Source organism: Protomyctophum bolini, assembly GCF_963924005.1.
Source record: "Protomyctophum bolini genome assembly, chromosome: 8".
In the NCBI taxonomy this organism is placed as follows: Eukaryota; Metazoa; Chordata; class Actinopteri; order Myctophiformes; family Myctophidae; genus Protomyctophum; species Protomyctophum bolini.
The window spans coordinates 33,341,388-33,367,434 of NC_137869.1; the positions used below are offsets into that span (position 1 = coordinate 33,341,388).

Below are 26,047 nucleotides of genomic sequence, written 5' to 3' on the forward strand. Positions count from 1 at the left end.
GGGGTCTGGCTGGGTTCCTTCCAATTGGACGTGAAGGTGGAGTGGAAACCTTGGGCCAGCGGGAGGATAGTCCTCCGCGCGGGGGCCTTGTTCTCCGTTCCAGGCCAGTGGTCCTCTGGGTTTGGGGGAGGTGCCACCTCCGGCCAAGCACGGTCACATCTGATGGCGGCCTGGCATAGGAGCTCGGTGAGGTCCCATTCTTCGACGGGTGGGCGCGGAGCCGCCGAGGCCCCATCGGGGGCCTCAGGGGGTCCATTGTCCTGGGGAGGAGCCTCCTCTTCCAGGACATGGCCACGGTGAGATGAGTTGTCGTCATCGTCCTCGTCATCATCGAGAGCTGGTGCGTCGGCATCCAGGTCTCTGTCGTCCTCATAGCCCACCTGGTCTAGGACCCTGTACTCTCCAGGAGGTTCCTGGGCGGAGTACGGTTCGTCCATGGGACACTGCCGATCCATGAAGTCTCCCCACCTGTCACCAGCTGGCAGCTGGTAAGGGTGAGGGAGGGGTTCGTAGTCTGGCCTGGGGAGACCGTAGGTTTGAGTGTCGTCACAGTAGTCGTCACGGCATCGATCCAGGTCGTCACTTGAGTGAAGGCCGAAGCTACGCTCTGTCCTGAAGGAAGAGAAAGAGAAAGAAGCAGCAGGTTGGCGGCGTGGGCCGTCTAGTGCTGCTGCCTCGTAGGAGGTGTAGCTTGCGTTGGTCCTGGGGGCCTTTCTGACAGGGGATGGGTATCCGGGACCGTCTACGTGCCGCTGTGTAGCTGTTGATGCACGAGGCCTGGCGCCTGTAGATGCATCGGAGGGACCAGGGAGCTGTCTTCCAGACTGGGCGGGGGGGGGGAGGGCCCGTGAGGTTGCAGAGACCCCCTCCAGGCGGGCCCTGACCCTGGACAGCCTGCGCCCCTTCTCTCTGTCTGTAAGCTCAAGGCAGCACGGGCAGAGGCCCACGACCTCAAAGGCGTTCCTGGCATGTGTTAACCCTAGGCAGTACATGCACATGGAGTGGCGATCATCTGGGATCAAAAGATTGTTGCAGACCCTGTTAAAGCAGAGTCTTGGACTGGGTCCATCCTCGTGGTCATCTCTAGCAGCCATGGTGAGATGGCTTATTCTCAAAAACCCTTTATTTTATATATATTTTAGTATTTTAATATATAAAAATTATTGTTATTATTATTTAGCTCTTCACTAAATAAAAATATTTTTTTGACTTAACTCCCCTACTAAGGAAGGTGACGTGAAGCGGCACGCACACGGTGGTCAGCTTTCAGTCAACGGCTGAGAGCTAACGCACGTGTTATTGCTGGCTTACCGTGTAATGTGGAGCCAGAGAAGCCTGCTTCTTGTTCCCAATGCGGGGAAGGGTTGAGAGAGAGAGCGGGGAAGGGTTGAGACCGCGGCTCGTCTCGCCTGCGGTAGATTGTGATGTCGGTGTCGTCACCGAGTGTTGTAGACGGCTGCGGGCTACTACGGCTAGGAGGAGGCTAGCCAGCGGCTAACGAGAGGCTAGCGAAGGTAGAAAAGAGCGGCAGAAATGCTGAAGCTAACCAAGACAGGCTGACGGAGCTAGCTAACAGCTAACGACGCTAGCTAGAGGGTAGCGAGGGAAGACAGAAACAACAAGCCGCCGGGCAGGCTCACTTGTGTTATTTAGTCTTATTTTACTTATCTGCAGTAGCTCGTAGAAACACCTTCTTGGCTGCGAATCCCCGCGGTACAGGTCGGTTTTAGACGCGTCCGTCTTTCGGGAAAATACAATTTCAACAGCCGGTGTGAATCTTTGGTACGTTGTGCTGTGTGCATCCAAGCGCAGAAAAATGTAGGAATGACTCGCCGTGTACGCCCACCGGTTTTATACCTGCGGGTCAGGACCGGAGGCGCCGCCTTGAGTGACAGCTCCACGAACCAATAAATTAGCTCGTGAGTTTATGTTTTGTTCTGTGCTCCAGCGCCACCAAGTGTCTCGGACCCATATGACTCTCTTCGAGAGAGGCACTTTAGACAACCCACATTTGGAGTCATATGTTATACTAAATACTCCACAGCCGACTGACGTCATAGATGACTGATTTGATGACACATGAAGTCCCAAATCTACATGATTATGAAAGCTAGGCATGTTGAGTAGGGGACCTAGGGGACCATGACCACCATAATCCACCACTGATGACAATGGTGCCTAACGACTAGAAAATGTGTTATTTTCAGGGAGTCGGGCATCTGTAGGATAAATTAGGCTACACTCTCAGCTCGCATAAGTCCTCTATTTGAACCACTCTCTGACCACTTTAGCTATTCACTCGTCCTTCTCTCAGGTCTTCTCTTCCCCTACTCTTACGTCCTTCCCTTCTTCTCTCTCATCCATCCCTCTCCATTTCTGCTTGTATTTCCACATGCACTCATGCCCTCTCTTGCTCATTATTCCGAGACTATATAAAATCTCTCATCGACATTGTTCTGTTCTGTTATCTCACTGCTGCACACAGTGCGGCAAATAATTTAACTCCACAGGAGATGACCAGCGCTTGTTTGTCATTCTAAATGAGATGCTGTTTATTCATCTGTGGATGTTTGTGTATATTTCTCTGTTGTGCGAACATACTTACTTAATCCAGAAGCCACTTATGATTCCATGTAAAATGGCATTTTAAATTGAAAACCATCATCTCTGTCTGCACAAGTGTTTTAGCACCTTTTCTGGAATAATATCTGTCCATACTACAAGGCAAGGCAGAACACGCATATGACACGATCAATCATTCAGGTACACTGGGATGCGCATGCTTGGCATATCATTAAAACATTCACATACAAATGGCACACACGTGTTGTGCATATCACATGATCATTCATGGACACATGCATGTTCTGGTGTACCTTGGAAGCATTCAAGTCTGTTAGTTGCAGAATTTACCACAGATGAAGAATGGCGAAATTAACAAAGAGATAGGATATTTCTAACCTGGGCAGCATTCCTTTTCAGGTTTATGATCCGGTCGGGAGCGGATGATATCATTACGTCATGTTGTAGTCATTGTTTTGTAGTCATCAGAGTAGACCAGAAACCTCAAACCAGAACTTCCTTTCCTTCAAATTGGAAGAATAATACCTTCCCAATAAAAGCGTGACTCGCTCTCTAGAAATTCCCTGTGGGATAACAAAGGTATACAGACGTTAAATAGTCTCTGAGTCTGACTGTAGTACACTCGCATTCATATTTTGAGAAATCAGTGAAACTACGCCGCATCAAGGCTTTTATTGGGGAGGCATTATTACGGTTTGAGGGTAAGGAAGTTCTGGTTTGAGGGTTCCGGCCTGATGACTACAGAACAATGACTACAACATTATGTAACAATATCATTCGCTCCTGACCGGATCACACGGCAATTTAGTAACACAGACCAGACTTTCCTCCAGGGTGGAAAGCCTGGTGACGTTCTGTATTACTTTTCTCACAGGGAGCATCCAATACATTGATCCAGCATGCAATGTAAAGCACACCGGGTGCGCAGAGACGCGGCACAGGCGTTGCCGCGTCGCGGAGGCGGCTGTTTTGACGCACGGTGTTCGCAGACAGTGTGTGATGGGCTTAAGCCTATTGCCATTCTGTCCGTGTATTGTTCTCATACGTCTCAGCTTGGATAGTGCAGTGGTGTTTTTGTGGTGGGGGTCCCCAGAAGTAAAGTAACAATTTAAGGACTTTTAAGACCTTTTTAATACATAAACATGAAATGAAATAAAGACCATGCAGTCAAAAGTAATCAACAAACTGTACTAGTATTGAAACTGGTCAAACATTTGCCAAATTGTCAAATAATATAAGAAAGAGGCAAACATTTTGAATATAGCTGACCTATGTTGCGAGGCGTTAGATCTGCTATTTCCACAACATGCATCTGTGGAACAGAGTCAAACTAAATGCAGTGCCTCAACTCATACAATTCCAAGTGCTTGTCAGGGTGGAGTGGAGGGTCCCCAGTTCAAATATGATTCTTTTTGGAGGTCGCAGCCTGGAAAGGTTGAGAACCACTGCAGTGGTTCCCAAACTATGTTATGCCAAGGACCCCCAAATTAATGTATATATTTGGCCGTGGACCCCATCATAAAATATTTTGTGCCAGCGATCCCCATACAAGATTTTTAAATACATTTTAAAATGTTTTCCCCTGGGGGTCCCCGGATCAGAACACTATCCACGCTGAAAACCATAATTCTGAACCGATCTTTTGTTATTTATCGTTTGTGTGTGAGCTTCAGTTTGGGTGCAGAACGGTGCATGGTGCAGGTAAAACCTGACTGTGGGTCGCAGGGTTTAGTGGCGAGGCCCCAACGGGGATTGATCTCTTCTCTCTGCGGGCTCTCAAGCAGCGATGCAGGGGTCATGTCTCCTGTTTCCTATTCTCCTCAGAGATTATTAGGTAATCGCACAGACATGCAGCGTGTGTGTGGGGGAGGGGGGGCGGGTTGGCTCATGCTGACTCAGCTGGGAAACAGAACTATCATCCCACGTCCTCCCCCCGCAGCTCTTTCTTCAAACCCAGAGGAGGAGTACAGTGTATAGTGTATACCATCCCCGACGGCAGCTGTTATCACACCAGCTCCTCCTTGTCTCCTCAGAAAACACACACACACACACACACACACGCACGCACGCATACTGTATGCAACGTGCACGTGCTCCCACTCTTAAGCCCCAGGCAAGGTTACCCAGAGAGCATTAGCACACGCTGAGATGGTCGCAGTGGTGTAAACTGTAAAGTAACTAACTTACGCTTACTCAAGTACTGTACTTAAGTACAATGCTGAGGTACCTTTACTTTACTTGAGCGTGTCTATTTTTCAATACTTTGGACTTCTACTCCGCTACATCTCAGAGGACAATATTGTACTGCAGATGTCAAATATAAATTTCAACATGAACACACAATATGAACAAAACAAGCACTGTTTTGTACTTCTTGATCTACAAGCTCACATTCGTACTTTTATTCAAGGACATTTTTTAATACAGGCCTTTTACTTAACCGTGTGTGTGTGGTGTTAGCCCTTTGTTATGACAGATTGAGTTGGCCAAAATGGATATATTCCTCCCAGTGTCAAGTCTCCCCCCCCCCCCCCCCCCCCCCCATCTTTCCTGTCACCCACAACTGTTCACTTGCAGCTATAACAAGACGGCAGAGAAGGTTCCTCTTGACAGCAAAGAACAAGAGAGAGGGAGAAGGGAGGAGTAGGAGGGGAGAGATGTGTTGTGGGCACGTTGGCTTTGGGGGGATGGGGATGGTGGCTTATGGGAGAGAGAGAGAGAGAGAGAGAGAGAGGGTACTGACTGAGAGCCACTTCAGCGGGGGAACGCAGATGCAGCAAGGAGACTGGATGGGAGAGGAGAGAGGGGGGTGGTCAGTACAGGGAGGGCAGAGGAGTTGGTGGAGGTGAAGGGGGGGCAGTGAGATAATCAACACAAGAGAGGAGCCAATCTCTCCCACTCAGCTGCAACAAAAGCCCCCCCCCCCCCCGTGTGTGTGTGTGTCTCCTCTGAGTATGCTTGTCTGTATCTATCTGTGTGTGTACTCTAGAGTCTAGGAGAGGATGTGTGTGTCCCAGTAGACACCTCCCTAAAGGGTTGGCGTGGGGTTTAGATTTTTCCAGGGATTTCTTGCCACTGCCACGGTTGTGTATTATTACTTTCTTTGTCAAGGAGGGTGGGGCAGTTTCATATCAAGCTGGTTAATGCTGTATCATACATAAAGTACTGCACAAAAATCAATTTACAATTTAGGCATTTAGCAGATATTTGTATCTAGAACATCTAACAGTACAAGATGAGAGAAAGCACTATGAATCCTCACCAATTCCGTGGAATACGGTGTTTAACCACTTAAACCCATATACTTTGTTGATCGGGATCCACCAGAAGTCCATACTTCCAACTATTCCCTCTACACAAAATCTCTTTGCAGAAAAAGCCAATCTACAAGATAGACAGAGATCTGCTATTTTCACTGAATACTCGCTCTGTTTATCTGAGATCTGTAGATCTGCCGAATCAGAATTGGGATGCTAGGATTCATGTGGTTAATTCTGCCAGGGTCTTCCTCTGGGATCTGTCTGAACCGTCATGTCGACTGGAGACTTGGGAGCACACACACACACACACACACACACACACACACACACACACACACACACACACACACACACACACACACACACACCCCCAAGCATGAAGACATTGGAGACAGAGACAGAAGAGACTTAAGGATGAGCCAAACTGGGGGGTCAGTTTAATTTCCTTCTGCTTGGGATCCTGGGGGGAGGATTTGCAGGGAGCTGTGCAGTACAGTACAGTACACCAGGGATGAGGGGGGAAGGGAATCACACTCATGCTTTCAGGTTTTTTCTTGTCAATATATTATTTTTAAATGTCATACCTTCTCATCCTCCTGTTCTCTGTCACTGCTTCAGTGGACCTCTTACCCTCTCTTTTGCACCAAAGACAGTTCTATCTGTCTGTCTGCCTCTTTTTTGGGTACTGTAGCAGTGACAGTCCCAGATGGCATTTACTTTGATACCACAACTGTAGTCTGTAGCCTCTCTCTTTCTATCTTTTTCTCTGTGCATGCATCTTACTCTCTCTCTCTTTTTCTCTCTAACACTCTCTCTCCCTCTCGTCCTAGGCTTCATTATCATTCCACCGTCATTCCACAAACTGATGAATGGAGGGAGTTCTCGGCTTGCTCTCATTTGTATTCTGCTCCTCTCCTTACTTTCCTGTAGGACATTCCCCAACCCCTCCCAACTCCATCCTGGCTCTCGTGCTCTCGTTTCTCTAGCCTCCACAACAAGAAGTGACAGTATAAGCCATGCAGCCCCTTTAGTGCCAACCCCCTACCTACCTTCTCCATTGGTCACCTTCTAAAGACCTTGCCATCTGCACCAAGCCATCTGGACTGTACCAACTTACTGGCAGCAGGGAGAGGAGGAGACAGGAGGCCAGGCGGAGAAATTAAGCCAGGGCACACTGAAACTTTCACAGACTGTCCGACAAGTAGTTTGTGCAATGTGTCCATGTGGCCCTGTGTAGCCTTCTCACGGTTAATGTTCAGCAATGGAGAGGGTGCTAAATTATTTATGGAGGAAATTAGATGTTGGCTTCACCATTAAACACTAAACAGACACATCTCATCACATTATTCCTGACCACTGAGTTTGTTGTTTAGTTTAACAACGTAAATAAGTTAACGCATGCACGCACGCACGCACGCACGCACACCCTCTCTCTCTCTTTTCTCTTTTCTTCAAACCTCATGGTTTTCACCCTCTCCCTTTTTCTCCCTGTGTTGCTGTAGGGATCGAGCTGTGTACGCCAGGCTGGCGCTTCTCCATGACCATGGTGTCCAGTTTTGTGATGGTAGGCGGGCAGCTCTTGATGCCCGGTGTGGCGTCTCTGTGTCGCCATTGGCCAGACAGGGATGATTGGCAGGTCCTCCAGATCGTCATAATCAGCCCCTTCGTTCTGATGCTGCCTTACGTCTGGTGAGTCCTGCCTCCTGAGGGACTCTACTAAGCCAGTTTTGTGGTGGTTGCTGTCAGGACCAGGCCACGGCTTGTACAGTACACGCATTTGTACTACGCAGTGGCACGCAGTACACAGCACGCTGTGTTTAGACCAATGCACAATACTCTCTTTCTTCCATTGTCTTCATGTCTTTTCCCTTTCTGTCTGTTTCCCCTTCTCGCACTTAACATATTCTGTTCTCATCTTCCTTCTGGTGTCTTTCTTTGCTCTCTCGGCCTCTGTCTCTCTCCAGGATTTTTCCAGAGTCCCTACGCTGGCTGCTGGCCACCCAGCACTATCGCAGGTCAAAAGCCATGATGCTGTGCATCGCCCGGAAGAACCAGGTCGACATGTCAAGCGAGCCCAGTGGAGTTCTGACAGGTGAGGAAGGCCGGGCTTTGAGGGGGAAGGATTCTGGATCAGACACCCTGACCATTAAAGATAGAGATGCACGGAATGTGGTTATATCCACAGATGCCCAGCATATCTGTGCAGTAGACAGATGTGCATGATAGATATTTACATTATTAATTAACAGCGGATCGGTATTGGGTGGATGAAATATTTTAATTAGTGTCTCTTCTTCCCATTCTGTGAATTCCAAATCCACCAGCTTGTTTATGCTCATCCGCTGCCATCATGTCAACATTACATGTCTACAACAGGAAAGGCTCATTACAGTGCATAATGTGTGTGAGGCACAGCACCATAACATCCCACAGATGTCATGTCCTTCTCCAACAGGAGAGCCCACGAAAAATGCAAGACAACGTACCATAACTTCATTGATTTTTTTCAATCTCCCTCTCGCACCCTGCGGACAGAATCAGTCATGATCATGATTAATTCATTATTGTGTGCTCATTCATCCAAAGTTTCACTCACAAGTTCATACAGGGAAATTGTTTGCAGGAAGCAGTACTAACAGAGTATTGCTTAATAAATAATTTGGTTGTGGATTGTGGATAAAATGTATATCTGCTTTATCGTCATTCCCCCTCTTTCATCCCCAACCATGCATAAGATACAAATGTAATTTGTCACAAGCTTCATAAGCGATTGATCCCAATGAGCCGAGTCTCATGTCAAAAGTCGACTCAGAAAAGACTAACTACGCTAGCAGATATTTATTTGCACTGCTTATTTATTTATGTGTGTATGTTCCTCCCCTCATATTATGTCGTCTCTCTGCCGCCAGCCTCAGCCCCCACTGTGATTGTGTTAGGTATTGTTTTCTCCTGCCCCAAGAGTCTAGGATGACAACACTGTAACCGATATATGTGATTTGGAAATCACAGATGTTGCACCGTGGGTCTAGCTACCTTCCCAAATGTCCTGTAATGCATTCCTTGTGTACTGAAGGTGTGAGAATTCATACTAGGAAAGGTCTGAGTGTGTGTCTGCGTTTATGTGTTTTGTCATCAGAACTGGAGCAGGAACTGCACAAGAAACCCAAGAGGACCTGCATTGTGAAGATGATGAGCACCAGGAACCTATGGAAGAACATTGTTGTGCTCTGTGTCAACTCGTAAGTGTGGGTGTGCGTCTCTGTGTGTGTCCCTTCTGCTAATGAACATACGTTATGTTAAGTGGCTATGAATGGATTACACATGAGCCCCCCCCCCCCCCCCTCCCTAGAGAAATGTAAAAGTAGTTTTATCTGTAGTAAGCATTTCACTGATGACAGTTTTTCGTGTGTGTGTGTGTGTGTGTGTGTGTGCGCGCGCGCGTGTGCGTGCAGTCTGACAGGGTACGGGATTCACCACTGCTTTGCCCGCAGTATGATGGACCCTGAGGCCCAGCCCACCGCCATGTGCCATACCGACTATTTCACCATGGCCGGTATCGCGGTGGCCACCTGCCTGGCGCTGTGCCCAGCGGTGGGGTTGATGGGCCGTCGGGGAGGCCTGCTCACCTTCATGATCATCACTGCCCTTGCGTCCTTACTTCAGCTGGGCTTGCTCAACTGTGAGTGACCACTTAAAGAGAAAGATGATATATGTGTGTTTATAATTTTCAATTTCAGCACGGCATTTAGAAGACAATCTTATCCAGAGTTACAGTACTTACAAAGTGCAAGAACAGAGTGAATGGCATGAACCCTAGTCAACAAATGACAGGGTAAATAGTTACTTAAAGCTGTCCCCACACTAGAGGCTAATTGGTCAGATTTGGGATCTGAATCGCCATACAATCGCACAACTGTAGTTTTATCAATTATTAAATAAGTTTGATATGTATGACTTGAAATGGTGGAATTTTGAGCAGAAACCTGCAATAACCAACGAGAGCGAGCTGACCAGGAAGCGTTGTTATTATTTATTATTCTCCCTATTCTGGGATGAACGTTTATGAAAATAAATAGCAGATCTACGAGCTCAGAAAATGTCGCTACGCTATTTTATAGTTTATATGTTCAGCAAGGATATTTAAAGTGTAGGGCAAAAACAGGGTGGGGCCTTGAAAAGAGCCCTGGGGGACTACAGCGTTTAAGTGGTTACGGACTGCTTATGAACTTTGGGTTTAACTGGAGCATCCCTTGTCTTGACCTACCTATCTGCTGTAGGTGGTCGTTATTCCAGGCTTTCATTGTGAACATTTCAGGGTTATCCTAATGACTGTTCTCATTGTTCTTTGCTTCTACTTCAAAACCCCTTATTTGTGCTCTCTAATGTCCTCCTCATTTATCTCCTCTCATTCAATGCTCGCTAATGGAATCCAGTGATTGGGAAGTACAGCCTCCGCCACGACATAGGTACATCTGGGAGTATGGGAAGAGATCGGAGCTTGTTACCCATCTTTGATGGTTGCAAAAGTTTGCCTGATGTGATGTCTAATTCAATACTTTTTATGTTATTTTAGGCATATAATTTCTCTTTTTGCAGAAGAAATTGCAGTTCCACAAGCTCACAGACCTTGTAGATTGCTATTTTCGCTATTCATCATACTTAAGTGGTTAAAACGTAACTGATTGAATAAAAAATGTAGTATTCAGAGAAGTTGAAACGCTTCCCAAGGTACCATGATTCTATTACATTTTATTGTGTTATCCCATTTACCCTATTGGCCTGAATATAAGACTACGTTTTTTTTCTTCAATGGAAATATCCTAAAAAACGGCCCGGGGTCGTATTATAATCGCGGACTAGACTATTTGACATTCAATGTTATTTTTCCACAAATACGGACACACTGACGTTTTGTTTTCCTTGTCTGTGTAGTGTTGAGAGATACTCTGAACAGGAGATTCTCTGTGGCATTCTCCATTATCGGAATGTTCTCCTCTTCTGCCGTCAGCACACTCAGCATCTTCTTCTGTGCCGAGATCACCCCTACCGTCATCAGGTGAGCTGTGAACCCAGGGGTTTAGTATACTAACTACATGGTCCTCATTTATGTTACTATTAACTACTGAACCACAGCCCTTTTTCACCATGTTAAGAAGAATTCCCTAGTGACAACCATTACATCAATTTGATCTTTCCATAAACACTTTTGTCACAGCCACTGAGAGTAGCACCGTAGCGGCAAAACAATTGGGAAGTAAAGGCTTAATCTCTGTTTAAAAACAAATCCTTTCCACACAACCTTTGTTCTAAGAAAAGAGATCTCCGTATCAGATCAGGGAGATGCTTCTGTGCACAAATGCCAAGGTCCTCCTTTACTAAAGATGAGGAGGATTCAGGATTTTTGGCATTAAACCATGGACGCTGTGGACTAAATATTTGTTGCAGCAGACATCTTTGCTTGCTGGTGAAGTGATGCAGTTGATGCAACAGTGCCATCGTTTTCACATCCTCTCCATTTTACATGGTTACACGATTCTACCTTAGAAAATGTCTATCTTCATTTTTCAAAAATCTCCATTTAAGTGACTGAAAAACGCTGTTTGTGTATGGATAAGAGACCGAAGCGTAGAGGGAAATGCATGAAGTTTCCCTATAATTGCACTGCCAAATAAACATTCATGTTTATTGCTCTCAAATGACGGGCCAGTTCAATAACAGAAAACATATATTTACACACACACACACACACACACACACACACACACACACACACACACAGGATCTCCATATGTGGAGCTGACTATCATCACCTGGATCTCCATATATGAAGATCACAACACTGACCTCATGGTCATGACAACATCTGACCTAACCAACACCAGATTAATAGTTTAACTCCTGCTTCTCAACTGCGCTCTGTTGTTCTCGCCCTCAGGGCATCTTACTGGTAATTATGACTACTGGTATATAATATTGGAATTGTTAAAATACTTAAAGTCAAAGTAACGTTATCGTCGGTCATCAATGACAATTATTGAATAAATAGAAGAAAATGATCAGTGGATTCCATTGTCTTAAATGGCACACTAAAGCAAGTCTATTTTAATACCATACAAATGGTGGTATCCACTCATACATACAGACATAGATGTTGTGCCTCAAACCGCTAATCACTGGTCAAGACAATGGAGCAACTCTAGCTCTTGTTCTAGAGTTGCTTATTGGCTCCATCTTGTGGGGAAATAGTTGACTTTTGCAACAAGAAACTCCTGTTGTTCAGTCAGATCATCCATTAAAGGGCAGGTTTATTATATAACATAATTATGCTGTTGTTTTTGAGAATGTAAAATTATAACATAGCTTTTCACATTATTTGAATTTCCAGCATTTGAAACTGGTCATCTTGCTGTGAGTGACATTGCCTCTTCATGTGTGTGTAGGGGTGGCGGGCTGGGCCTGGTGCTGGCCAGTGCTGGCTTCGGCATGCTCACGGCCCCAATCATGGACCTCCACAACCAGAAGGGCTACTTCCTGCATCACGTGATCTTCGCATGCTGCACGCTGCTGTGCATCATCTGTTTGCTGTTGCTACCAGAGACGAGGGGTCAACCTTTGCCGGAGAGCCTGGCGGACGGAGAAATCTTCACCCGCCAGACCCTGCTCCGGCCCGGAGAGCAGCATCTCCTCCTCACAAAGACTGACCGGGACTACTCCCGCGTCCACGACACGCCACTACACCTCTCCGCTACCGGGGGCGCCACGGTGGCAGTGGCCACCGCTCTGGCAGCGGTGCCGGCCTCCTACGCCCTAGCAACTGGAGGAGAGGTGCTTGGCAACTGTGCTGCTGTAGCCAACGGGGTGCGAGCGTCATAGCAGTGGTCTTTTGTTAAGTGAGCTGATATTAGACGGCGGTACGGGGTCAACAAGTCTCTGAAAAAACCAGAGGAGTCTTTTCAATGTATAACCAAAACAAAACCCAATGAATTATTTAACTGACCCAAGTTGGACCTTTGTTAAAGGGATATTTCACCCTTTTTGCATAAAAACACATGTTAATGACGTTTAGAAGATTTAGAACACTTTCCTGGGGGTCTTTGTGTGTAATGTGGTTTTAGATATTTTTGATTTTAGCAGTGAGCCCAGTGTCTCTGATGTCATGGACACTGGGCTCACTTACTTCCTGGACTACAATTCCCATAATGCTTTGGTGCACTGCTCCTCCTTGTGGATAGGGGGAGGGCTGTCTTACTGAGACAACATGTAGTCCAGGAAGTAAGTGAGCCCAGTGTCCAAGACATCAGAGACACTGGGCTCACTGCTACAATCTAAAATATCTAAATTTAAAACCACATATTACACACAAAGACACAAAAGTGTTCTAAATCTTCTAAACATCATTAACATATATTTTTGCGAAAAGGGTGAAATGTCCCTTTAAGGGCCAGGATGTGGTGGTGGGGGCGGCGGTAACATATTTAAGACTATGATTCAGGGTACATTCAGGAGCTACCCCAAAAATATTGTACTATGCTGAGTTTCTCTCAAGTGAATGTGTGTTCTTGATATAGACTTAAATTTTCAATGGTGCTCAAGTGAATTGATTTCACTGCATTAGTTGTATGTACACCTATGATTTGCAAGCAAAAGCAGAGAATACAAATTAACAGGCAAAGACTGAAGAACGGTCAGACAGGCTTTCAATGGTGTGCTCTATGAATTTTCAGTGTGAAGTTTGACTTCGTGAGAGGATTTCAGTGTTCTATAAATTATATAAAATGTAGGGGTTCTTTTGCACTAAATGTCAAAGACACAATCGGGTGTTTATGATTTTTCAGCCAACATGTTAGAAATCCAGGGATTGGCTTAACTACTACCACTCTGAATTGCATGAAAGGGCACAAATGGATTTATACTTGTATATCTTTACTGATTTGTGGTCCCTGTACCAGAAGTCCAATTTGGCACTTTATTCTCAGAGGTGGTCAGTGTAAACGCTTCTTTAAATTGTAAGCATTACTTCTGTTCAGTGTGGGTTGTATGATGGTTGTTTGATATGATTTACAGCCGGAGACCTTTGCAGACTGTGGGGACAGTCTGAGGAGACTGGTTAATGCTAAATGATTCTGAGAGTTGAATGGATGCTATACTGAACAGCTTGCATGTCTTATGACACATCTCAGCATTGAAATGGCTTTATCATAAAGGTTGTGTTCTTTTACAAAACAAAGAACATGTGGCGTAAATTAAGAAAACCAGTATTTATTTTGTCCTGTTAAGGACATTTCTGTTGCTTGTATTTCAGTCCACCTTTCACTCCTTCTCTGTTCCGTGGTAATGTTATTGGTTGTAATCCTGTTCTTAGGATGTGTAACTCTAGCCTGACATAACGGTGGGCTATGCCAGAAAGCACAATATTTATATAGGTTTTGAAATAAACTTTTGTGGAGAATAGAATAGAGCAGCTTTAGGACTGACCTACTATAGATGTGGGGTGCATACGTATGTTGGTTAGACATACTAGCAGTCCGAGGTTCATTAGTTCGACAACACCGTCGCTCCTGAGTGCGCTGCCGGTTAACTAACCTGTGTTTTGGATTAAAACTCACCTGTGACTCAAGACTGTTAGTACGTCGGACCACAGGCACCCTATAGATATTAGATACTAGATATTACTAGTGTACATTTGTACAAGATCACTTTACCTTGTTTAGGACTCGCTGCAAAGGTACTGTATGTATTTGTGCCATTCACTGATTCTATGTACTTAATGAACTTGAAGTTTTCTTATACACAAAAGCACAGCAGATATTTTTGCATATTTTTTCCCCAGTAATACCTGGCGCCAGAACGCCATGCACAGGTATGCATCCTCCACATTATCAGACGTGAAACACCTGGGACATATTTGGAGCATCTTGTATAGTTTGTATATCTTCAGGAATTTAAGTACTTGAGAGAGTGGAAAAGAAAAAGCCCAAAGTAACTCAAACCACTAATTTTGATTTTTAAGTGTTATTTTTTTAATACAACACATTTGTACAAAAAGCCATAGGCATACATGTTTTGATAATAAACCACTTAATTTATTGATTATGTCAATAAATGAACACTTGATGTGATCATTTGGTGTCTGTGTATGACTTCAGAACATAGATCAATCAGTTAAGAAATAAAGGGGCTAGTGGAATCAACTTTCATCTGCAAGATATAAGGGGTTAGCTAGGGGAATCAATCAACCCTCATCTTTAAAATTCACAGTTTCCAGACATTGAGAACATGAGACTTTCCTGAAAGGACTTGGGGCTAAAAGAATTCTGGGTGAAGCTCCATCTCTTTTTTGATCCTTTCCTCCACCAGAAGTGAAAGGTTTGAATTTGTCGCTGAAATGCTGTAACTGACAAACACCTGCTTCATGGTCTTCTTGGCTGCAAAGCAAACAAAAGACAGTATTAAATATTGGCAACATATTTGTAGACCAAGGCTCCAGACTGGCAGACAGTATTGCTTGTAAATATTGGTAGACTGGCAGACAGTATTGCTTGTAAATATTTGTCCCTAACCCCTATCTGTGCCAGGGAGCCCCGTACCAAATTTGTGGTAGGTTCTTTTAAATAGCAGATCTACAAGATCACAAAGCATCAGCTCACAAGGCATGATGTGTTGTGAGCTTGTAGATCGGCTTGTAGATTTTCAAATAGCCAATGTATGTCTATACCTGTAGGTTTAAGGTGCTTACGTGGCCTATAGTCACTTCTTTTAGTCTCATTTTCCTAGTAACCTGGAGCAAAATCTGTCTCACTGGCATGCACCCATTTTAGGCCAACATGCACCCAGAAATCTGTCCCGTGCAACTAAAAATGTTCATTGGTCACCAGTGCACAGAGGTCATCGCCATGCTCTCTCTCTCTCTCTGCTCCGTTAGATTAGCTTTATGGACGCGCTGCCGTCCACCTCCCATTATACAGGCAGACTAAAAACTGAATAAATCCTAATCTACGGAGCTCTCCGTGGTTTGGTCAATTAGCGCGATTTTCGGAGGTCTTTGCTGATAATCCGGTGGTCTAGATGGAAATATTGGTGCTTTCTAGAGCAAGGATGGCTGTATTTTAGCTCGCTAGCATTGACGCTAGCAACAACATGTTGCTGTTTCTGTGCTGCGTGCGCAGCCTCACAGGCACCAGTGGTGCACGCGCACATGCATGGCACTACACACGCGGGTGTGCACGCGCACGCATGCGCACACCACTCATGCTCATTGTACGTACGTACAAAACAACATTATAATGTGTGGATTTTATTCTATTCCCTGAATCTTCACCCAGCACGCCTGAACCGTCAGACCTTTGCCTTGAAGTGAGCAAAGAGTTATTCGCACCGTCATCAAGACGATCATGCATGGGCCTATAATTGACAGTCTCGTAAAGATAAAGTAGGCATCATTAAGGCTTTTGAGGATTTTGCACGTTACCTAATCTCTGTGCCAGTGAATTTGGAGAGGTGTCAGATGGCTCCCCGAGGACTAACGACGATAATGGCATTGAGTCCTGCAAATAAAGGTTTGTTATAAAAATGTGATTTGTTTAACAACGTTAAGAATCTTAAGTTTAAAGCTGGCTCTTTTAAATCTACATTGTCCAGTATACATAAATACGTCTCAAGCGATTAATTTCCAAACGTGTTTGATATTAAGACAGTTTTACTTACATATTTGCTATTCATTGAAACTGCCAAGTTGGACAGGACTGGACTCGAACCGACCCAAAGGAAGAACCCACCGCTCAGCTTCATGACATGAAAGTGTACTACTTGTTCCAAAATCTTCTCGGAGAAATTATGCACTGTAATTGCATCAACTCCCGTTCCATTTTCTGTTGCATTCATGTTGTTTAAAGGAAGCTGTGCAAATCAACACACACCAGCGTGGGGCTCATGCACACATAACCATAGATAGCCTGACTCTATGCTCGTCATAGATGCTCGTGTAAATATTATAATCCACTTCCTGGTATGACGTACTCTTCTTCTTCTTCTTGTGGAGTTTATTGGCGGTTGGCAAACAAAATGTGAATTACCGCCACCTACTGGTGTCTGTATTTCTCCTACTTCTTTGATTCCTGAGTTGTGTGTAACAGTATGATCCTCGTTTCTCATCATTTTGGACCATGGGCTATAGCCTATAATGGTACACGGACAAATGTTTCCATGGCAAGACTTGGTCTTGTCCGTGGCAAATCTAACCAATCTAACAAAAAAACCGGTTAGATTTTCTCTTTTACACACCATTATAATGTTCTTATTTTGATCTTAAGACCCAATTACTGAATGTCAGTATCCAGCATTTCTTCAGAATAAGTTTGAGTCTGTACAAATGGAACCCTTAATTACGGGTCCATTTGGTTCCATTGTCCGCTCATTTGTATGTCTGTGGCAAAAATGGAATTTTAACAAAAATGTCCACCACAAGCCTGACATGGCGATGACCCCTGAATGTTACATGTTAATGAAGTGTCCTGTAAGTCCATATGGGCTGAGATTCCTTGGAAGTATGACACTTCGATCAATCTAATCTAAACCAAATCGTTGCAACGCATTGTGAGCTTGTAGATCGGCTATTTTCAGCGAATGTTCCCACCAGAATAAGGATGGTTAGTTGGTCCTTGACCCCCTGTTGAAGACCCATGGTTTAGACTAGAGAACTTTAGACTGATGTTATTATATTGGTTTACCTTTGATCCTAACTAGTTAACTGAGACAATACTGTCTCTCTGTGATCCTAGTTAATGGAGGCACTATGTGAATTATTTTTCAACCAGGACCGCCCGCCCACTTGCCCCGGCCTTCGGCACACACACACACACACGCACGCACGCACGCACACACACACACACACACACACACACACACACACACACACACACACACACACACACACACACACACACACACACACACACACACACACACACTGATCTAAGATCTGATTGCACACCTTTCGATCTAGCATACAACATTGATGCATGCTAGATGTATGAGACTTGTTTACTGATGCAAGCCCCCTATGCATTTCCAATGGAAGTCACATGGTTTGACACAACATTTTTGTTGTACGGCTTTCGGCTGTGTTTCGACTGCCCCCCCCCCCCTCCCCCTCATACAACGAAAATGTTGTGTCAAACCATGTGACTCCAATTGGAAATGAATTGCGAGCTTGCATCAGTCAATAACATAAGCCATACAACAATCTGTTGTGCACGTGTGAGTCAGGCCTAATACCCCTTCCTATTGGTTGATTGTTAAAACTCAACAGTTTTGCTCTCTCCACTTCTCTGCCACTCAGGTTGAACAGCCCATCACTGCACATCTGGCTGACATCTCACACTGGAGAAGACTGTCTTGTCTTCTCACCACCTCAAGCTGAACCCAGACCAAGACTGAGCTTCTCTTCTTCCTGGTAAGTCGTGGATCTCACTGTTGGCAAACGATGTAGGATTTTTTAATTCAGCTTATCAAAGAAGTGCTGTGGTCACAGCACTGTTTGAGAAACTAGTTGAAAACTTTATATCCAACTTAATTGTTTAAATAAAGTAATGTTGCAGAGTCTTTTTGAGGATTTGAAAAAAATGAAAAAAACGATGGGTTATAGCCCATGTTTTTTGAAATTTTGGAAAAAAAAGTTATCCTCGTTTCTCATCATTTTGGCCCATGGGCTATAGCCCATATCGTACGGCATTCTATAGCACGCCATTTAACATCATTTTTGAGGATTTGAAAAAGAATAACATTTTTTTTTTAATTTTTGGAGAAAAGAAATCCAGGCCCATGAATTAGAGGATAAAGCTCACATGTTACCCAAATAGTTAAATACACAAAAGCTAAGGCACTGGTGTCGTACTTCTGGTTTACCGGAACGGGGTTCAACTCCCTGCAGTGCCCTGCTCAATGTGTTGTATTTACCGGAAAAATTGAGTCAAGAGTGTTGCGGAGGATGAAAAACATTAGCATTTATCCTCGTTTTTCATCATTTTGGACCATGGGCTAGAGCCCATATCGTACGGCATTCTATAGCACGCCGTTTAACATCATTTTTGAGGATTTGAAAAAAAACAAACGATGGGCCCATCGTTTTATGAATCTTTGGAGAAAAGAAATTGCGGAGTGTTGCGGAGGATGAGAAACATTAGCAAATTGCGGAGTGTTGCGGAGGATGAGAAACATTAGCATTTATCCTCATTTTTCATCATTTTGGACCATGGGCTAGAGATCATTTTTGAGGATTTGAAAAAAAAAATGCAAATTGCAGAGTGTTGCGGAGGATTGCGGAGGAGTTTTCTCCAAATTGCGGAGTGTTGCGGAGGATTGCGGAGGATTTTCTCCAAAAATTCAAAACACGATGGGCTATAACCCATCATTTTTGAGGATTTGCAAAAAAAAAGCAAATTGCTGAGTGTTGCGGAGGATTGCGGAGCAAAAGTAATGTATTAAACAAAACAATTATATTTCTGGTTGATTAAAAGTGCAAAAGTTTTGGTCATCTAAAACTAAGACTAAGAGATGACAATAACTGGTATGCAATGTAATTACATTATGGCAAACTAAACATCTTGTTTGCTCAATGAAAGAGTAAATGTGGGAAACAGAGTAAAATGTTCCCACAGATGGTTTTAAACAGTAACCTAAATCTCAGTTGAGTCATCATAAACCCTGATCATCAGGGGTATACCTTTAGATTAAATCTTTCTGGCAGGGGTAGAGGTGTCTGATGTGGATTTTCATCCCTTGACCTGTCACCTCTGCCTTCAACCATAAATACAACCTCCAAATTCTTATTAGTGTGAAATGCCTAGTGGTGCAAGAGGAAAGCATAGGTCTCACAAGCTGAAGGTGGTGGGTTTGAATCTTGCTCAGAGCAAACCTTCATTTTCTGTTTTTTTAAGGCCAAAGTAGTATCTGTTAGCATGTTAGCTAGCTGCTGGATGATGATGATGATGATGGGTTCTTAATATTATGTGTGAATATTTCATATTTTTTTATTAAATCGTACAAGGCGTTTGGAAAATATTTAAAGGCGGCAGGGCTTTCTCCAGGGGCCAATAAGGGAAAGATTTTAATTTGGAACATTTCTGTCCATTTTTGGCTTAGTTATGGACATGTAGTATCTGTTAGCATGTTAGCTAGCTGCTGGATGATGATGATGATGATGGGTTCTTCTTATTATGTGTGAATATTTCATATTCTTTTATTAAATCGTACAAGGCGTTTGGAAATTAGTGAAAGGCACCGTGGCTTTAACCAGGTCTCACCAAGGAATCGACTTTAATTTGGAACATTTTTGGTTCATTTTGGCATAGACATGGACATTGCAGCATATGTTAGCATTAGCTGCAATGGGTTCTTCTCATTATTGCGAACGCAGTGGCGAACCCAGTGAGCACTTACTATGAGACCTAGCAGATCATGTCTGTCTGTCTGTCTGTCTGTCTGTGTGTGTGTCTGTCCCGCTATCCAAATATGGAGTGTGTTGCATCAGCAATCACTCCATATATGGCCACAAAAGGGGCCAGGTCCACTCAGCTCCATATATGGGCACAAAATGTGAAAATTATGTAATATGAGCCAGATTGTAGATTGGCTATTTTAGTATTTTTCATGTTTTATTTATTTAACTGTCTAGGCCTATTCACATGCAATGAACTCAAGTGTCACAAAGCAAAGCAACACGAAAAGCGATGGTAATAGTACTATTAGCCAGCTTCTGCTGACCTATATGGGGTGCGAGGCCCTGCATTGCTCAATAACCTGCTTTGATGACACTTTTGTCCTTTTGTATGTTTAAATCAAATGTCAAATTATAGTTCAAAGACACCAAGAAGATAGTCTGTGATTACAATATCAATTTAAAATGTATTACCCATTTCTTGTTTCCTGTTTTCCACTTCATGATAAATGCTTTTATGTGATGTATTCCCATGCTTTTGTTCTTGCTTAATGTAAGTCGCTCTGGATTAAGAGCGTCTGCTAAATGCCTAAATTGTAAAATTGTAAATTGTCCCCTTGCGCGCAGGGTCCGGCCCATTCCTCTCTGTTATGTCATATGACGAGCATTTAACTTTTAATATCACAATTATTGTAGCTAATCTTTAACTGAATCTGGAAGTATTCCTTTATTAAATGATTCTTCATAGTCTGGAATTGTAACTGATCAATTTTCTTTTGTGACTTTCGCCTTTATTTTATATGGAGGGACAGTCAGTGGTGTAAACTTTATTTATATAGCACATTTCATACATAAAATGCAACTCTGTCACATTCTGTCTCTCCCTCAGTCTCCACACTGGCCTCCCATATCCCATTCCAGCACACCCAGTTCCATTTACACACCTGTCAACTACCTAATCAGCCCAGCAGTGAACACTTCTCCAATCAACCTGCTCACTATAAAACTGGACTCAGTACAAACACTCATTGTCAGTTCATAACCTGTGTCACAGATGTCCTGCCTGTTCATGTGTTGACTTTGATGTCATTCTGATTCATGCCTGATTCCTACCTGCATTCCCCTGTGTAAGATATCTCGTAATTCTTTATTAAATACTTTATTATTATACTCTAGTTTGTTGTGACTTTGCTCCTGGGTTCAACTCTGTCTGCATCCTTGACAACTAAAGTACTTCACATATTAAACTTTATTTATATAGCACATGTCATACATAAAATGCAACTCAAAGTACTTCACATGAAAATAAAATAAAAAATAACAAGCAGCGGAATGCCAGAAACAAAAAGTAGGTCAATCTACAATTAGCAAATAAAAATAGCAATACAAAACTAAAACATTAAAAATGGTAAGGAAATTTGTATTGGATAGTACATTTTAAATTGATATTATTAGATATTCAACTTTATTGACATTTATAATTAAATTGGTGTCTTTACACTGTAGAATCCATTGTTGTTTGTTTCTGTTGCTTAACTCTGTTGCTTTAACTACATATAAGTGTCTATTTGTTTGTCTCTAAATGTTTTGATGAATTGAACAATGCCCTTTGTTCAATTCATGCCATACTATAGCACGCCGTTTTTCATCATTTTTGAGGATTTGAAGAAAATTCAAAATTTCAAAAAACATGGGTTATAGCCCATCGTTTTTTGAATTTTTGAAAAAAATGTTATCCTCATTTTTCATCATTTTTGAACATGGGCTATAGCCCCTACCGTACGGCATACTATAGCACGCCGTTTTTCATCAATTTTGAGGATTTGAAGAAAATTCAAAATTTCAAAAAACATGGGTTATAGCCCATCGTTTTTTGAATTTTTGAAAAAAATGTTATCCTCATTTTTCATCATTTTTGAACATGGGCTATAGCCCCTACCGTACGGCATACTATAGCACGCCGTTTTTCATCATTTTTGAGGATTTGAAGAAAATTCTAAATTTAAAAAAACATGGGTTATAGCCCATCGTTTTTTTAATTTTTGAAAAGGATGTTATCCTCATTTTTCATCATTTTTGAACATGGGCTATAGCCCCTACCGTACGGCATACTATAGCACGCCGTTTTTCATCATTTTTGAGGATTTGAAGAAAATTCAAAATTTCAAAAAACATGGGTTATAGCCCATCGTTTTTTGAATTTTTGAAAAAAAATGTATCCTCATTTTTCATCATTTTTGAACATGGGATATAGGCCCCTACCGTACAGCATACTATAGCACGCCGTTTTTCATCATTTTTGAGGATTTGAAGAAAATTCAAAATTTCAAAAAACATGGGTTATAGCCCATTGTTTTTTGAATTTTTGAAAAAAATGTTATCCTCATTTTTCATCATTTTTGAACATGGGCTATAGCCCCTACCGTACGGCATACTATAGCACGCCGTTTTTCATCATTTTTGAGGATTTGAAGAAAATTCAAAATTTCAAAAAACATGGGTTATAGCCCATCGTTTTTTGAATTTTTGAAAAAAATGTTATCCTCATTTTTCATCATTTTTGAACATGGGCTATAGCCCCTACCGTACGGCATACTATAGCACGCCGTTTTTCATCATTTTTGAGGATTTGAAGAAAATTCAAAATTTCAAAAAACATGGGTTATAGCCCATCGTTTTTTGAATTTTTGAAAAGGATGTTATCCTCATTTTTCATCATTTTTGAACATGGGCTATAGCCCCTACCGTACGGCATACTATAGCACGCCGTTTTTCATCATTTTTGAGGATTTGAAGAAAATTCAAAATTTCAAAAAACATGGGTTATAGCCCATCGTTTTTTGAATTTTTGAAAAAAAATGTATCCTCATTTTTCATCATTTTTGAACATGGGCTATAGCCCCTACCGTACAGCATACTATAGCACGCCGTTTTTCATCATTTTTGAGGATTTGAAGAAAATTCAAAATTTCAAAAAACATGGGTTATAGCCCATTGTTTTTTGAATTTTTGAAAAAAATGTTATCCTCATTTTTCATCATTTTTGAACATGGGCTATAGCCCCTACCGTACGGCATACTATAGCACGCCGTTTTTCATCATTTTTGAGGATTTGAAGAAAATTCAAAATTTCAAAAAACATGGGTTATAGCCCATCGTTTTTTGAATTTTTGAAAAAAATGTTATCCTCATTTTTCATCATTTTTGAACATGGGCTATAGCCCCTACCGTACGGCATACTATAGCACGCCGTTTTTCATCATTTTTGAGGATTTGAAGAAAATTCAAAATTTCAAAAAACATGGGTTATAGCCCATCGTTTTTTGAATTTTTGAAAAAAATGTTATCCTCATTTTTCATCATTTTTGAACATGGGCTATAGCCCCTACCGTACGGCATACTATAGCACGCCGTTTTTCATCATTTTTGAGGATTTGAAAAAAATTCAAAATTTCAAAAAACATGGGTTATAGCCCATCGTTTTTTGATTTTTGAAAAAAATGTTATCCTCATTTTTCATCATTTTTGAACATGGGCTATAGCTCCTACCGTACGGCATACTATAGCACGCCGTTTTTCATCATTTTTGAGGATTTGAAGAAAATTCAAAATTAAAAAAAACATGGGTTATAGCCCATTGTTTTTTGAATTTTTGAAAAAAATGTTATCCTCATTTTTCATCATTTTTGAACATGGGCTATAGCCCCTACCGTACGGCATACTATAGCACGCCGTTTTTCATCATTTTTGAGGATTTGAAGAAAATTCAAAATTTCAAAAAACATGGGTTATAGCCCATCGTTTTTTGAATTTTTGAAAAAAATGTTATCCTCATTTTTCATCATTTTTGAACATGGGCTATAGCCCCTACCGTACGGCATACTATAGCACGCCGTTTTTCATCATTTTTGAGGATTTGAAAAAAATTCAAAATTTCAAAAAACATGGGTTATAGCCCATCGTTTTTTGATTTTTGAAAAAAATGTTATCCTCATTTTTCATCATTTTTGAACATGGGCTATAGCTCCTACCGTACGGCATACTATAGCACGCCGTTTTTCATCATTTTTGAGGATTTGAAGAAAATTCAAAATTTAAAAAAACATGGGTTATAGCCCATTGTTTTTTGAATTTTTGAAAAAAATGTTATCCTCATTTTTCATCATTTTTGAACAAGGGCTATAGCCCCTACCGTACGGCATACTATAGCACGCCGTTTTTCATCATTTTTGAGGATTTGAAGAAAATTCAAAATTTAAAAAAACATGGGTTATAGCCCATTGTTTTTTGAATTTTTGAAAAAAATGTTATCCTCATTTTTCATCATTTTTGAACATGGGCTATAGCCCCTACCGTACGGCATACTATAGCACGCCGTTTTTCATCATTTTTGAGGATTTGAAGAAAATTCAAAATTTCAAAAAACATGGGTTATAGCCCATCATTTTTTGAATTTTTGAAAAAAATGTTATCCTCATTTTTCATCATTTTTGAACATGGGCTATAGCTCCTACCGTACGGCATACTATAGCACGCCGTTTTTCATCATTTTTGAGGATTTGAAGAAAATTCAAAATTTCAAAAAACATGGGTTATAGCCCATCGTTTTTTGAATTTTTGAAAAGGATGTTATCCTCATTTTTCATCATTTTTGAACATGGGCTATAGCCCCTACCGTACGGCATACTATAGCACGCCGTTTTTCATCATTTTTGAGGATTTGAAGAAAATTCAAAATTTCAAAAAACATGGGTTATAGCCCATCGTTTTTTGAATTTTTGAAAAAAAATGTATCCTCATTTTTCATCATTTTTGAACATGGGCTATAGCCCCTACCGTACAGCATACTATAGCACGCCGTTTTTCATCATTTTTGAGGATTTGAAGAAAATTCAAAATTTCAAAAAACATGGGTTATAGCCCATTGTTTTTTGAATTTTTGAAAAAAATGTTATCCTCATTTTTCATCATTTTTGAACATGGGCTATAGCCCCTACCGTACGGCATACTATAGCACGCCGTTTTTCATCATTTTTGAGGATTTGAAGAAAATTCAAAATTTCAAAAAACATGGGTTATAGCCCATCGTTTTTTGAATTTTTGAAAAAAATGTTATCCTCATTTTTCATCATTTTTGAACATGGGCTATAGCCCCTACCGTACGGCATACTATAGCACGCCGTTTTTCATCATTTTTGAGGATTTGAAGAAAATTCAAAATTTCAAAAAACATGGGTTATAGCCCATCGTTTTTTGAATTTTTGAAAAAAATGTTATCCTCATTTTTCATCATTTTTGAACATGGGCTATAGCCCCTACCGTACGGCATACTATAGCACGCCGTTTTTCATCATTTTTGAGGATTTGAAAAAAATTCAAAATTTCAAAAAACATGGGTTATAGCCCATCGTTTTTTGATTTTTGAAAAAAATGTTATCCTCATTTTTCATCATTTTTGAACATGGGCTATAGCTCCTACCGTACGGCATACTATAGCACGCCGTTTTTCATCATTTTTGAGGATTTGAAGAAAATTCAAAATTAAAAAAAACATGGGTTATAGCCCATTGTTTTTTGAATTTTTGAAAAAAATGTTATCCTCATTTTTCATCATTTTTGAACATGGGCTATAGCCCCTACCGTACGGCATACTATAGCACGCCGTTTTTCATCATTTTTGAGGATTTGAAGAAAATTAAAAATTAAAAAAAACATGGGTTATAGCCCATTGTTTTTTGAATTTTTGAAAAAAATGTTATCCTCATTTTTC

General features: G+C 41.9%; 2 protein-coding genes across 2 annotated transcripts in view; one reads left to right on the forward strand and one right to left on the reverse strand.

The window, feature by feature from the left end:
• slc22a23 (solute carrier family 22 member 23) overlaps nucleotides 1-12,922 on the forward strand; it is a 28,885-nt gene extending 15,963 nt beyond the window's left edge. The window contains exons 4-10 of the mRNA XM_080771356.1: nucleotides 7,346-7,532; nucleotides 7,808-7,935; nucleotides 8,980-9,082; nucleotides 9,296-9,522; nucleotides 10,277-10,309; nucleotides 10,776-10,899; nucleotides 12,284-12,922. Coding sequence (XP_080627482.1) covers nucleotides 7,346-7,532; nucleotides 7,808-7,935; nucleotides 8,980-9,082; nucleotides 9,296-9,522; nucleotides 10,277-10,309; nucleotides 10,776-10,899; nucleotides 12,284-12,716 — 1,235 coding nt within the window. The 3' untranslated portion in view covers nucleotides 12,717-12,922. The remainder of the gene's footprint in view (nucleotides 1-7,345; nucleotides 7,533-7,807; nucleotides 7,936-8,979; nucleotides 9,083-9,295; nucleotides 9,523-10,276; nucleotides 10,310-10,775; nucleotides 10,900-12,283) is intronic.
• A 1,917-nt stretch (nucleotides 12,923-14,839) lies between these two features.
• psmg4 (proteasome (prosome, macropain) assembly chaperone 4) lies at nucleotides 14,840-16,817 on the reverse strand. Its single transcript, XM_080769785.1, has 3 exons — nucleotides 16,548-16,817; nucleotides 16,312-16,387; nucleotides 14,840-15,268 (listed from the first exon to the last, which is right to left on the reverse strand). The coding sequence occupies exons 1-3, from the start codon at nucleotides 16,722-16,724 to the stop codon at nucleotides 15,147-15,149; spliced, it is 375 nt and encodes a 124-aa protein (XP_080625911.1). The 5' UTR covers nucleotides 16,725-16,817; the 3' UTR covers nucleotides 14,840-15,146.
• Nucleotides 16,818-26,047: the final 9,230 nt, after the last annotated feature.

Bases quoted from the DNA above. Each gene is read 5' to 3' on its own strand.
- psmg4 (XM_080769785.1), bottom strand. From the start codon at position 16,724: ATGAATGCAACAGAAAATGGAACGGGAGTTGATGCAATTACAGTGCAT. The intron at 16,388-16,547 runs GTAAGTAAAACT...CTTTATTTGCAG, and splicing joins TTTCAATGAATAGCAAATAT to GACTCAATGCCATTATCGTC. The intron at 15,269-16,311 runs GTAACGTGCAAA...TTTGCTTTGCAG, and splicing joins TTCACTGGCACAGAGATTAG to CCAAGAAGACCATGAAGCAG.